The following is a 14305-nucleotide window of genomic DNA, read 5'->3' on the forward strand; positions in this document are numbered from 1 at the left end:
GCCTTGCACGAAAGATATTTTAACGTGCATGTTGAGCAAGCGGTCTGGTAAAAAAAAATTGATGCTGTACAGTTGTCAGATAATACTGTTGCACGCCATATTAAAGATCTTGCCGATGACACAGAAAAAGAGCTAGTTTGCCAACTGAAAATTTGCCATGAGTATTCATTGCAGCTAGATGAGTCCACTGATGTTTAAGGACTTGCTGTGCTACTAGTATTTGTCCGATATAGATTTAATAATATTATTGAAGAGGACCTGCTCATATGTGAATCTCTGCAAAGCAACACAACTGGAGAAGAAATATTCAACTGCATCAACAATTTTATCAGAAAGCATGAAATTAGTTGAGGAAAATGTATTGATGCATGTACTGACGGTCCTCGGGCAATGATCGGGAAGATGAAGGGAGCTGTAACGCGAATCATAAGTGTGGCACCAGAAAGCACTAAGAGCCATTGTGTTCTACACAGACAAGCATTTGCAGTTAAAAAAAATTCCAGCATATTTGAAAATTGTGCTCGATGAAGCAGTACAAATGATCAATTTTGTCAAATCTCAATCACCTCAATCCAGGTTATTTAAAATTTTGTGTGAGGAAATGGGTAGTCAGCACAAAGCGCTTCTTTTACATAAAGAAGTGAGGTGGCTATCCACAGGAAAAGTGCTTGTGAAGCTTTTTGAGCTTCTCAGTGAACTACTGATATTCTTCACTTCAGATAATTCAGGATGAAAATTTAATGACTGTCTGACAAATTCCTCGTGGCTAATGAGACTTGCATATCTTGCAGATATTTTTGCAAAATTAAATGAAATTAATCTGTCGCTGCAAGGAAAGAATGTGACCATTTTTACTGTTTACTACAATGGATAAAATTTTGTCGTTAAAAAAGAAACTGGAATTCTGGGCATGTTCTGTAGAACATAATAACTTCGACTGCTTCCCTACAGTACATGAATTTCTGACTGAAATAAATTCTACAGTCCATGAAGAAGTTTCCACCACCATTTTATAACACTTACGAGACTTGCAGGCCTCTTTATTAGAATATTTTCCTACAACTACTGATGATGATGCTTGGGTTCGAAATCCGTTTGTAATTACAGCCAAACCAGTTGGCTTTAATGCGCATGATTATGAAAGCCTAATTGACTTATTTCTGACTCTGATTTGAAACAAAAGTGTACAGATCTTCCGCTGAATTAATTTTTGGAGCAGCCTAATAGAAGAGTATCCTAACGTGGCTAAACGTACAGTTCGAGTGCTCCTTCCTTTTGCTACAACTTATTTGTGTGAGATGGGATTTTCATATTATACTGCAACAAAAACCAAATATAGGAATAGACTTGATGCTGCGCCTGACATGAGGATTCAACTTCCCAGCATTTAGCACATCAGTGATAGAAAACGCATAAACACCAATCCCATTAAATCCAAATTTGTATTTCTGTTTATAAAAATAGATTTTTCTAGTAAAAATCTAATTTGTTTGGTGTTTGTGTGTATATATAAAACCAGTTTTTTTTAAGTAGAACACTGTTTTTAATTTTGACTATTGCACTTGATTTTTGTACTATTTATACACGCTTTCCAGTTAGAAATTGTTAGTTCAAGTTACTTTAAATTTGTATTTTTGCTTTGTTTTATAAAATAAAATATATTTGAGCATAAATAGCGCAGTTTTTATTTGAAAACCAAACGACTACAAAATAATATTATAAGTGTTCCTTAATAGGCTAAAAAGTGTTCCGGGGCCAAAAAAGTTTGGGAAACGCTAGGATAGATCCATTGTGATAACTGTATTGTGTATGGGTGATGGACGTGAAATGCTCTCTATGTACTTTTGTAAAACCCTATGAATTATCTCAGCTTTATTTTAAAGGTTTTCTAAGTTAACGACTTATTGTAAAAAATGGATTGTAAAAAAATTTTATTATGAAAGAATAATAACAAAACCAAAAATAAAGTTTTAATTAAACCACTGGAAAAATAACATTTTTATATTTGAAAATATAATTAACTAAACAATCTACTAATGATGCACTTATAAACAAACATTTAATTAAAGCAATAGTGCAAGCAAAACTGGCAATAAAACAAACCATTGAAATACAACAAGGTTGAGTGGGAAGCTTCAAGTCACAGGTGTGTATTTGCCTTCTCCTCTGCCTCTTTTTGTCCACTTGGTATCTGGGGTTGAGAGCCATGGTTTAAAATTGTCAGGGGCACTGCTGAGCTCAAAAGCACTGGGCTCCTAGGAGCCAGTATTCTCTGTGCCTTGAGGTTAGTTCTGAGAGGAGAATGGCCACTGGTAGCACTGCTGTTGTGGTACAGTGCGGAGGAGTTGCTGCTGGTTCCAGTAGTCAGAATTGTCCAGGAGCTGAAGGACATGGCTGGTTCCCAAATTAGGGGCCTGCTGGCCTAGCCAGGAGCATGGTTTGGAGGAGATCATTCTGGCTCAGGATAGCTTCCAGGAGTTGCCTCAGTGTCTCCCCATTCTTTTCCATCCTCTCTTTGACTGGCAATGCTGACCCTAGCCATTGACACTATCTTCTAGGAGAGTTGCATTTCTTTTTCTCCCTGGGTCATGTACTACCTCTGCCTCTCAGCCAGTCTGGTTTTCCCCTGGGAGTCTGCCACGAATTCTGCAAACAGCTCATTCTGAATCTTCCTTTTTCTCCCTCTCCGGTTGATCAGTCTCTGAGCAGTGCGTAGAAGTCCTGTCCTTGATGGTCTAGCTGTTGCAGGTGCTATGGCTATGGGAGTCAGGGCTAAAAGATCAGTTGCTTATTGTTCATATTCCAATCAGGCCATAATAGCATTTTAAAAAATATGTATATGTTAATTTACCTCCATGAGACTCTGAACAATCTTGGGAGAACCTCAGAGATAAGCGTCTGCATGTGAGGAGGTTGCTGGGTATATTGGGATTTCTGTCTGCTGTATGTGCTATTATGCTGTTTGGGAGGTTGGGGGATGGGGCAGGTTGGAATGATGTTCCTATTTAGGTTTTGCAGGTATTTTTGTGGTGTCAGAAGTTATGGTTAGAATGCGTGTCATTTGTACCTCAGTGGTAGTAGTATTGTTAGTGACTTTCCTGACCATACTGTATCCATTTATGCCTCATGTAAACAATGAACTCTAACCAAACTTTTTTCCTGTCCTGACTATCTATAAACTGATGAATTTTGCACAAATGAATGCATTTGTTGTTCAAATCTATTATGGACAGAGGTAGTGTGGAGCCATTGGTGGCTGCCATTTTGACGCAGGAAATATTGGAGGGGTGAGTTTCACCTTCAGGACAGATGAAGGAAGGGGATGGGCAAGTGCCCTGAAAACAGTTGATAATTCATGGATTTAGCATGCCACAGAGGCTGATTGCCAGGCAGAGCAGCTGCCATTTTGGAAACATACAGGGGTGCTGAATGGGCAGCATGGGCCAAGGGAGGTGGGGGCTTGATACATGGAAATGCTCCTAGCTCACATCTGCCTACAATGACTGAGGCCAGAGGGCACCTGGAACCAGATCCAGAACCTCAGTACAGCCAATAATAATAAATAAGTTTAACGATAGGTTCTTATGTGCTGAAGTTCCCTCCAGGGGATCCAGACAATGCAGGGAAGGAATCTTAGCCTGTTGGCACAGGGCAGGACTGGTCTTCCATCAAGGTGTCAGGGTCCTGGGAATCAAAAAGACCTTGGCGCTTAAGGGACAGCTGTTATCCAGTATCCTCCTGCTCATCCTCTGATGGGTCTGCCGATTGTCCTTGGTGGTAGGGCGCAAAAGGCACCAAATGGTGTCAGGAATGAGTTGTACTATAAGCATGTTGAATCTTGTCTACTTATTCAAAAAATTGATTGTCTACTTTTGTCCCTTGTTTGAATGTACTTTCTCCTGAGCTGCTTGCTTTTTATCTGGCACTGGTTGGCCTCATGAGCATCTGTTGGGCAATGTCCACAACAAGGTCTTTATTCCAGTGGCTGGCCACAAGAATTTCCTGAACCGACACTTCTCCCCAGATGATGATGAAATCCTGGGTCTCAGCACAGCTCCAAGGGTCTGCGTGAGCCATGTTATAGCGCTTCTGGAGAGCTGTCAAAGTTGTATTGCAAGAATGATACTCCGGAGGACTCCAGAGTTCTCGATTAATGCAGAATCAGTGTGGATTGTGTTGTGTATACACAAGCATTTTCAAACTGGATTAACTTGATTTGATCTGGTTTAAATGACTTGTTATAGGCAAGCCCTAACTTTTCTGAAACTGACAAGCTGATGTTTCAACTGAGACTGCAGCTATTTGCAGACTCAAGAAGGCAAAGCTGCATTGGTTTCCATTCTGTTCACCTTTTGAAGATTATCATATACATAATTAATAGAAACTTAAAAAAATATAACTTAAATCCTGCAGAAATTGGTGGCTTAAGCCCTTTTACTTTGAAAGCAAAGCTTCTCACTTACCAGTGGTAAGAGGTATGAGTGAATTTTTCAAACCCTGGTGTTTTCCTATTACTCTAACAGTTGAGTTATGGCTATGGAAAAGTGGTGTCCACTTAAAGTGAAATCGTGTTACAAAGAGTGATTTGGGTAACCTTCATCTTGATCATAAAATCTGAATGATTGCTACAACCACATCCATAAAACGGTGAACTTCCATATCAGATAAATTAAATAGTAGCAAAATGGGCATCTTGCAAGGACAGAGTGAATGCTCCTAGACCTTTTAATTCTGGGGTATATCAGTTGGGTTATAATTGGCTCTAATTAGCACACTTTCCAGCTATAAAATTCTTTGCCTTGAAGCTCAGTGACACTCAAAGATGTGAAATTTCTTCTTGCCTTTGAAAACATCAAAAAAAAGTGCTTCCAATTTAGTCCTTACAACTGAATGTCCAGTGTTTAGTTCAAGTGAGGGGCAAACACATCAGCACCCATAACTAATGGCTTTTAGAAAATTAGTTTTTATCTCTGTTGCCAAATAATCACTACAGAAGTAATTGGCAAAAACAAATTTCATTGCCAGTAATCAAAAATGTTTTCTAATAAAATAGGCCAAAATATCCATTGTTGTCCTCTTTTGTAATCCAGAAATAATCATTGAATTAAAAAAAATCACTGAGATTTTTGGTATGCTCCCTATCATTTGGTGTGAGAAACACTTTCACTGTTCCATGATCCAGTCCATTCACAAAATATCAGAATTGTCATTAGTCCTTTTTATTTCATTTTGGATGTAGAAACTCCGAAATTAGTTTAATCAGATATCAGTTATAATGCATTAATGTTTTATCCTTTTAATTGTGTGTATAAAATGCTTTTAATCTTTTCAAAGAACCAATACATGTCTTCTGGAACAGAACTATATGGAATAATGTGTCCATTAGGAAATGTAGATACCAAGTTTGTTGTTGTGGCCATGTTGGTCCCAGGATGTTAGAGAGGCCTGAAAAAGAGCTCTTTGTAGCTCAGAATCATGTCTCTTTCACCAACAGAAGTTGGTCCAATAAAAGATATTACCTCACCCATCTTGTGTCTCTGTAGATACCAAGTGATAGTTTTAAAACCAGTTAGCTACTTTTAATTATTGTAGGCAGTTGGTAGTGATGCCTATTGTTTAGGCAGTTTAATGTTTTCCATTATAGAGACTTGTTTTCAGTTGTGTATAATTTTGCCACACTGTACCTGGTTGGGGTGACATTTTCTGAACCTGCTCTCTGACTCAGACGGAATCTTTTTGAAGTTTCAATGAAAACAGTTCAATCATTTTGTTTCAGTTTTCACCAAAAAGGTTAATAGTGATTGGACATCTAATATAGTGAATGCCAGTGAAAATGAGGTTGGATCTGAGGCTAAAATAGGGAAAGAACAAATTAAAAATTACTTAGACAAGTTATATGTCTTCAAGTCATCAGGACCTGATGAAATACAACCTAAAATACTCAAGGAGTGGGCAGAGGAGATATCTGAGCCGTTAGCAATTTTCTTCAAAAAGTCATGGAAGATGGGAGAGATTCTAGAGGACTGGAAAAGGGCAAATATAGTGCCAATCTATAAAAAGAGAAATAAGGACAACCCAGGGAATTACAGACTAGTCATCTTAACTTCAGTACCCTGAAAGACAATGAAGCAAGATAATAAGGTGATGGGTAACAGCATGGATTTGTCAAGAACAAATTGTGTCAAACCAACCTAATAGCTTTCTTTGATGGGGTAATAAGCCTTACATATTGGGGGGGGGGGGGGGGAGTGGTAGATGTGGTATAACTTGATTTTAGTAAGGCTTTAGATACTGTCTTGCATGACTTTCTCATAAATAAACTAGGGAAATACAACCTAGATGGATATACAATAAAGTGGGTGAGTAAATGTTTGGAAAACCATTCCCAAAGAATAGTTATCCGTGGTTCACAGTCCGCTGGAAGGGCATATCAAGTGGGATCCTGCAGGGATCAGTTCTGGATCCAGTTCTGTTCAATATCTTCATCATTTAGCTAATGGCATAGAGAGTATACTTATAAAGTTTGCAGACGATACCAAGCTGGGAGGAGTTGCAAGTGCTTTGGAGTATAGGATTAAAATTCAAAATGATCTGCACAAACTGGAGAAATGGTTGGAAGTAAATAGGATGACATTCAATAAGGACAAATGCAAAGTACACCACTTAGGATGGAACAATCAGTTGCACACATACAAAATGCGAAATGACTGCCTAGGAAGGAATACTGCAAAAAAGGGATTTGGGATTCATAGTGGATCACAAGCTAAATATGAGTCAACAGTGTAACGCTGTTGCAGAAAAAGCAAACATCATTCTGAGATGTATTAGCAAAAGTGTTGTAAGCAAGACACAAGAAGGAATTCTTCTGCTCTACTCTGTGCTGATTAGTTATCAACTGGAGTATTGTGACCAGTTCTGGGCACCACATTTCAGGAAAGATGTGGAAAAATTGTAGCAAGTCCAGAGAAGAGCAACAAAATTGATTAAAGAGCAACTAGAAAACATGACCTAAGGGGGAAGATTGAAAACATTTGGTTTGCTTAGTCTGGAAAAGCGAAGACTGAGAAGGGACATGGTAACAGTTTTCAAATACATTAAAGGTTGTTACAAGGAGGAGGGAGAAAAATTGATTTTCTTAACCTCTGAGGATAGGACAAGAAGCAATGGGTTTAAATTGCAGCAAGAGTGGTATAGTTTGGACATTAGGAAACAATTCAGGATAGTTAAGCACTGGAATAAATTGCCCAGGAAGATTGTGGAATCTCCATCATTTGAGATTTTTAAGAGCAGGTTAGGCAAATATCTGTCAGGGATAGTCTAGATAATACTTAGTCCTGCCATGAGTGCGGGGGACTGGACCAAATGAACTCTCAAGGTTCCTTCCAGTATAATTCTGTGATTTCTAAGATGATTAGAGAAAGAGTAGGTAATTTTGGCTATGCTTCGGGGGGGAGGGGGGGGGGGAGTCCTAGTTTATGTTAGAGGCTTGGTGCTAAAATTCATAACATGTCAAATGTATTGAGCATCCCACAGCATCATGGAGTTTACTACAAATGAACTGTACTGATGTTACCTTCTACATTGAGCCTCCTACAGGATTAGAACTCTACAATAGAAGGAATGTAGAAGCTGTAGCCAGTCCTTACTACCGTTATCTCCCCATTACCTCTCTCTCGCCTAGGGAAAGGGGGAGTGGGTGAAGAGTGTGGAGAAGACCGTGAGTTGTTGTTTCAGCTCTTCCATTACCTGGTGTTAATTTTGTGTACTTCATGGCCCAATAGATCTGGGCCTTACATTCCTACTATAGGAGGCAGGCAAGAATCATTCACCCATTTTAGAAATTCTCCCCACCGCCTAAGTGTCTAGATTGCTTCCATGTCTGTGTTGATAAGGTACCTGAGAGATTACAAAAAGTCACTTCTATAAAAGCTGGGAACAGAACTCGGGTAACTAAACTGGCAAATCTCATCCATTTAGTCTCACTGGCTTCCAAAAGCGCTCCAAAGTTAGGATATGACACAATTAAAGTTATCCTGTAATTTGGATTTTTTGTGCATGTGCATTATGATTCAGTGTTTAATTACATTGTTTATTTTCCATGACCGTTGCCTCATCTAGTACCCAGAATGGACAAGAATTGAGACAGAGGGATGCAAGTAGAGAAAATAAGTTGTTTTGTAATTAAGCAGACTGGGATCCAAGAGAGCTGAGTTCTGTCCTGTGAGAAACTGTGCCTTTAAGAGGCTCTGTCAAGAACCATTTGGAACCAAGTGGCTCTGAATGGTCATCTTGCTAGAGGAGGTCTTAAGCAGGCAACAGCCACAGCAGATTAAGAAGTCTGAGCCCCAGGACATGGCACAGCCAGAGTTAATGGACTTCCTGCCACCTGAGTACAATGGTGCTGATGTCTCAAGTGAGGCCTACAGGTCTACGTGACAGTACAGTGCACCTGAGAGAATAAATTGAGCATTGTTAGTTTGGTTAGTAATTTTGGTTATAAGTACTTGAAATTTTGTAGTATGCTAATGTTGTTTGTTAATTGCCTGGGAAAGGAAGATGTGGGGAAGTGTACCTTTAAGAGGCTCTGGCAAGAGCTAGTTTAGAACCAGTTATGTTACTCATGTTAAGCAGTGCTGATCAGTTAGAGCTCACACTCTATGAATGAAGCAGACCTCTGTCAGATTCCGTGGCTCTGAGTGATAACTGAACACCACTTGTTCCGTCATCTGCCACAGACTTTATATGTGATGTTGAGCAGGACTATCGTAGTACATATGCGCCAGGGGGCCAAATTAAGGTTGTATGGGCAACCTTAATTCTGGCATTTCCTAACTTTTGAGTGCTTGTCTTTACCACTGTAATATTATTTTAATGTTTGGGGGTTTTTTGTATGTAACTAACTACATATTGATAAGGATGGTCAAATTCTGCTCTGCAGACAAAAAGGACCAATTTATATTGAAAATTATGGGAGTTCCACCGTTGTGTTTGAGGACAGATTTAGCGCCACAGAATTAAAATGGATGACAATTGCAAGACTTCATTGTTTTGGGGGCTTTTCATGTGTTTTATTCATGTTATATGTTTGTTTTACAGTGTTATATGGGAGCCAATGGGAGATGGTAAAAAGCTCATTTCACTGGCTGATAATCACTTATTATTGTGGGATTTGCAAGAAAGCTCAAGCAACGCCGTGGTAAGAAAAATTGCTTGTAAGTTATAATATGGCTGAGTATGGTATATAGCAAGCGTTAGATTATTTAGGTTTTGGTTTGACTGGTTATCATCTAACCCAGCATTTTATAAGGATTCTCAAATATTTTGCTACTAATTTTTAAAAGTTAATTTTTTACCCAATTTCATTAAAATTAGCATAAGACCTTTCTTCTAACATCCTTAGAGTAGGAGCTAAAGCTTGTGTATTGAGACTACTGTAGTGTTAGTGTGAATTAAATGTGATAATCCTGGGTTTATGGAAACTTTAGTCTCCTTTTCCTGTTGCCCCCACACTCCACAGGCTTTCTCTTCCCTTTCCGGCTGCAGCTTGTTGAAATAGGCAGTCGGGTCCCTTTTTGAATTTGAATGTTTCAGGCTTAGGTAACTTTGTCCCCCTTCTCTCTTACCAATAGTTATTACTTTATTTATTTATTTATTTTGCTTGAATTGCCTGTGGCTGTGTTGATGAGTCTAATGTCAAAATGATTTTAATAAAGCAATGATCATTAGACAAATTAAAGAAAACCCAGTTAAATCAGAGATCAATGGAACAAAAGCTTATTCTAAGGATTGGGTAAGAGAGGTTAAATCTTGAAGTTGTTGATTTAAACAAATATTCATGTATGTCCTAGAGCCCAAAGAGGGGAGAGGGAGTGTGGAGAGAGAGATTTTTACAGATTCTCTGTCTGCTAGCATCGCAGTATCGCAAGTCACTATCTCAGTGCGTCAGCACTGCTGTTAATCTGTATTGCTGTAATACATAGGCAGCCTTAGTCATGGACCAGAATCCCATTGTGCTAGGCTCTGTACAAACACAGAAAAAGATGGTTCCTGCTTGGACTACTACTCAGCTGAGCAAGTTGGCTCCCAGCAACAAACAGACTCCTGCCTGGAGTACGGAGGAGGGGGTGGATCTCCTTGGTCTGTGGGGAGAGGAGGTGGGAGAACTTGGAGGGAATCACAGAATCAAAACATGAACATGGAATCCTGCTCTCCCCGGCACTAGGACTACAGTGGCAGGCAGGCTGCTGATGGGGTTGAGGAGAAGCTTATGCCTTGCTGTGTAGAGCCAGGGAGGGAGGCGAGGGCTGATGTTGTGTGTTACCCTCCCCCTGCTGGTGTATGGTCTCTCCTGAGCTGAGGGGTGGGACACCAGCTGTCTGTGCACCAGCTTTTGCCTCAGGATTGGTTGCTTCCTGCTGCTGTCTGAATGTAAAGAGGAAGCATGCCGACATACTCATTCTCTCCCAACACACACTCTTTCTCTCTCTCTCTCATTCACACCCACACACACACATGCACACACACACATGCACACTCCCTGTCTCTCTCACTTCTGTGGGCTTCTTGTTTTAGTGTTCAGCGATGTCAGTTTGGTCATATCAAGTGCTACTTTAAAAATGTGTTACTTTTCGGGCACACAGAGAAATAACAACAAGTTCATAGTACAGTGCAAACAAACGATGCCAGGCTCAACCGAATAGCCCCCACTTGGGTGCCTCTTATAGCAGTGTTTATAACGCACAGTCAGTACTGAACAGCAGTGCAGGATCCATGTTTTCTGACAGAGATGGCTGGGTTGCAGGTTAATTACCAGAGCAATTGAAAAGCGGCAGGCAATCTAGTAGTATGCCCATGAAACGATGGGATTGAGAAATCTTCATCATTTGAAACTGTATCTGCCCATGAGGCATTGCAAACCCTTCCCAAAGCACCCTGCAGCCAGTTGCACAGTGAGATAGCTGCCCACAGTGCACTGCTCTCTCTGTCAGTACAAGAGCTGCTATTGTGGATGTGCTACACTGAAATCAGAAGTATAGTGTGGCCATGCAACAGTGGTTTAATTACAGCGGTGGTACCAGTTGGAGGCGAGCATTAATAGCTAGATATCAAATGAGAGATGTTAGGTAGAGTGAGGATTGACTGTGGAGGACCTTGAAAGTAAATAGAAACAGTTTGTTTGATGTAGTAGAGAAGAATGAACTGAAGGAGGAATTCAAAGAGAGGCATGATGTAGTCAAAATGACAAGGTAGGAAAATGATCTTTGCAGCAGCATTCTCAATGCATATGAGTGAAGCAGATTGCATTTGTCAAGGCCAGAGAAAAGGATGTTGCATCAAGATATGAGTTGAGGTGGTACTCTGTGATTTCTTTGGTGGATAGGTGTGAACCGAATCCCATAGGAGTATAGGAATTGCAATACTGGATCAGACTCAAGTTCTGTCTAGTCCAGTGGTCTCCAACCTTTACGCACAAGATCACTTTTTGAATTTAAGATCAACCCAGGATCTGCCCTGCCCCTTCCCCAAGGCCCCATCCCACTCACTCCATTCCCCCCTCCCTCCATCACTCGCTCTCCTCCACCCTCACTAACTTTCATTGGGTTGGGGTGCGGGAGGGGATGCAGGCTCTGGGCTGGGGCCAAGGGGTTTGGAGTGTGGGAGGGGGTTCCGGGTTGAGCCTGGGGCAGGGGATTAGGGTGCAGGAGTGAGGGGTGCAAGCTCTGGGAGGGAGTTTGGGTGCAGGGGTCATATGGTCACACTGCATCTAATTTCATGGAATCCACTGGACATTTCATGAGTTATACTTTTTATTAGTGTCATTTGTGGTTTATAGATCCAAAATCCTTCAGGGATTGTTACATGCGATGTTGCACTCCATAATGTTTTATGGAAATATGCTTATGTGTGAATATAATGTAACTGGAATATGTTTTATGCAAAAGATCTCTTGTAAGATCTCATTACAAATCTTATAATCTACTGAGTGTGTTCATCCTATTTGTATGAATGTAGCATTCTTGTAGCTGAAACTAGGAATATTAAGTATAACTCTGAGGTCCTATTGTAATTATGCAAAGTGTGGGCCATTAATGATGGTTTAGAAGCTTGATGGGTCCCATAGACTAGGACAGTTTGTTGTAAATGATCTGTTTTCTTGCAAACCTTCCTGGGTGCGTGAAGAATGGAGGCTGGGGTCTCACAGGACATGTGAGCATATCACCTGATACTGGAATCCATCTTAAACCTGGTGCTTTTCCATTTAGAAGGAAGGGTGGGAACCCAGAGAGACAAAAGATTCCTGACTTGTGCCAAAGATATAAAAGGGGGTGGAACAGAACAAAGGGATTGTCAGTCATGAGAACATCTAGTTTCCACCTAAGATGTCTGCTGGAACTAACAAGGACTGTACCAGGGGAAAGGATTGGGCCCAGACTAGGAAGGAGTCTAGTCTGTGAAAGAAGCTTATTGGAACATCTCTGAGGGTGAGATTTTACCTGTAATCAGTTTCTTAATGTATTAGGCTTAGACTTGTGTGTTTTTGCTTTATTTTGCTTGGTGACTTACTTTGTTCTGTCTGTTATTACTTGAAACCACTTAAATCCCACTTTTATACTTAATAAAATCACTTTTGTTTATTAATTAACCCAGAGTAAGTGATTAATACCTGGGGGAAGCAAACGGCTGTGCATATCTCTCTATCAGTGTTATAGAGGGCAGACAATTTATGAGTTTACCCTGTATAAGTTTTATACAGAGGAAAACCAATTTATTTGGGGTTTGGATCCCATTGGGAACTGGGGGTCTGGGTGCTGGAGATAGGTGACCTGCTGAGCAGTTTTTGGTTAATGCCTGCAGCTTTGGGGGCATGGACCAGACCTGGGTCTGTTTTGCAGCAGGCTAGCATGTCTGGCTCAATAAGGCAGGGTTCTGGAGTCCCAAGCTGGACTCAGGGAAAACTGGCTCAGAGGTGTATCCATCACATCAGGTGACAGTCCCAAGGGGGTCTCTGTGGCCGAACCAGTGTAATATTCTCAACTGTGGGGTGTGCATTGGCTGAGGCTGGGGGTTGGGGTGCAGGAGTGAGAGGTGCAAGCTCTGGGAGCAAGTTTGGTGCAGGAGGGAATGAGTGGTGTGGGCTCTCGGAGTTTGGGTGCAGGAGGGGGCTCCAGGATGGGGGTGCGAGATGTAGGCTTCAGCCAGGAGGTGCTTACCACAGGGGGCTCCCGGTTGGCGGGGCTCAGGCAGGCTGCCTGCCTTCCCTGGCCCCACACTGCTCCTGGAAGCAGCTGGCTGCTGGCACATCTCTGCGGCCCCTGAGCGGGAGGGGAACAGCGGGTCTCTGTGCGCTTCCTGCACCTGGAAATACCACCCCCGCAGCTCCCATTGGCCAGTTCCTGGCCAATGGGAGCTCCGGGGATGGTGCTGGGGGCAGGGGCGACACGTGGAACCGCCTCACACTCCCTTCCCCCAGGGGCAACAGAGATGTGCCAGCAGCCAGCCGCTTCTGGGAGTGGCATGGGGCCAGGGCAGGCAGCCTGCCTGAGCCCCGCTATGCTGCCGTACTTTCAGCGGCCGGAGATTGCGATCGAACAGCAGAGGCTCCAGGATCAACCAGTCGATCACGATTGATGCTGATCTAGTGCATTATTTTTGTCTCTGAAAGTGGCCAGTATCAGACGATTCAGAAGGAGTTGTAAGAATCGCACAATTGACAGACATGGGATCATCTGTCCCTTATTTTGGATGTTCTCTTGATCTTTAATAGTTAGAGGTTGGATTAATGCAGAAACATGAGGTTTAATAATCCATTCAAAACTTTTGTTATTAATTATGTTAACTCTGGATGTACTTGATGATCATATAAAGACCTTTTTGAATCTTGTTAAATCCTTGGCCTCAACAACTTCTTGTGGCAATGAGTTTAAAAGTTTAAATACAGATTGTGTGAAAAATCTTGAATTTTGAATTTTTCATCATTCAATTTAATCAAATGTCACCTTGCTCTTGGTTTATTGGACAGGGAGAACAGTATTTCCTGATTTACTTTCTCTCCACCGTTCATTATTTCCTATGTTTTACCATGTCTCCTCTTATTTGTCTCTTTTCTAAGGTAAACAGTCCCAATCTTTTTCAGTCTGTTTTTCTATGCCCTTCAATTCTTTTTGGTCTTGTTTGAATCCCCTCCCACTTCTGCAATATAATTTTTGAGATCTGGTGACCTGTACGGCACACAGTGTTGCAGGTGAGGCCACATTGCTGATTTGTATGAAGCCTATAATAATACCATTATTACTCACAATTGCAT

At 41.2% G+C, this 14305-nt stretch overlaps 1 protein-coding gene across 3 annotated transcripts in view; it reads left to right on the forward strand.

Annotated features, from left to right (window-relative positions):
- The window catches only part of EIPR1 (EARP complex and GARP complex interacting protein 1), a 162783-nt gene that overhangs the window by 106462 nt on the left and 42016 nt on the right, over positions 1-14305 (forward strand). For all 3 annotated transcript variants that reach the window (XM_045010011.1, XM_045010013.1, XM_045010012.1), the window contains exon 5: positions 9097-9196. In XM_045010011.1, coding sequence (XP_044865946.1) covers positions 9097-9196 — 100 coding nt within the window. The remainder of the gene's footprint in view (positions 1-9096; positions 9197-14305) is intronic.

This window comes from Mauremys mutica, chromosome 3, assembly GCF_020497125.1.
Source record: "Mauremys mutica isolate MM-2020 ecotype Southern chromosome 3, ASM2049712v1, whole genome shotgun sequence".
Taxonomy (NCBI): Eukaryota; Metazoa; Chordata; order Testudines; family Geoemydidae; genus Mauremys; species Mauremys mutica.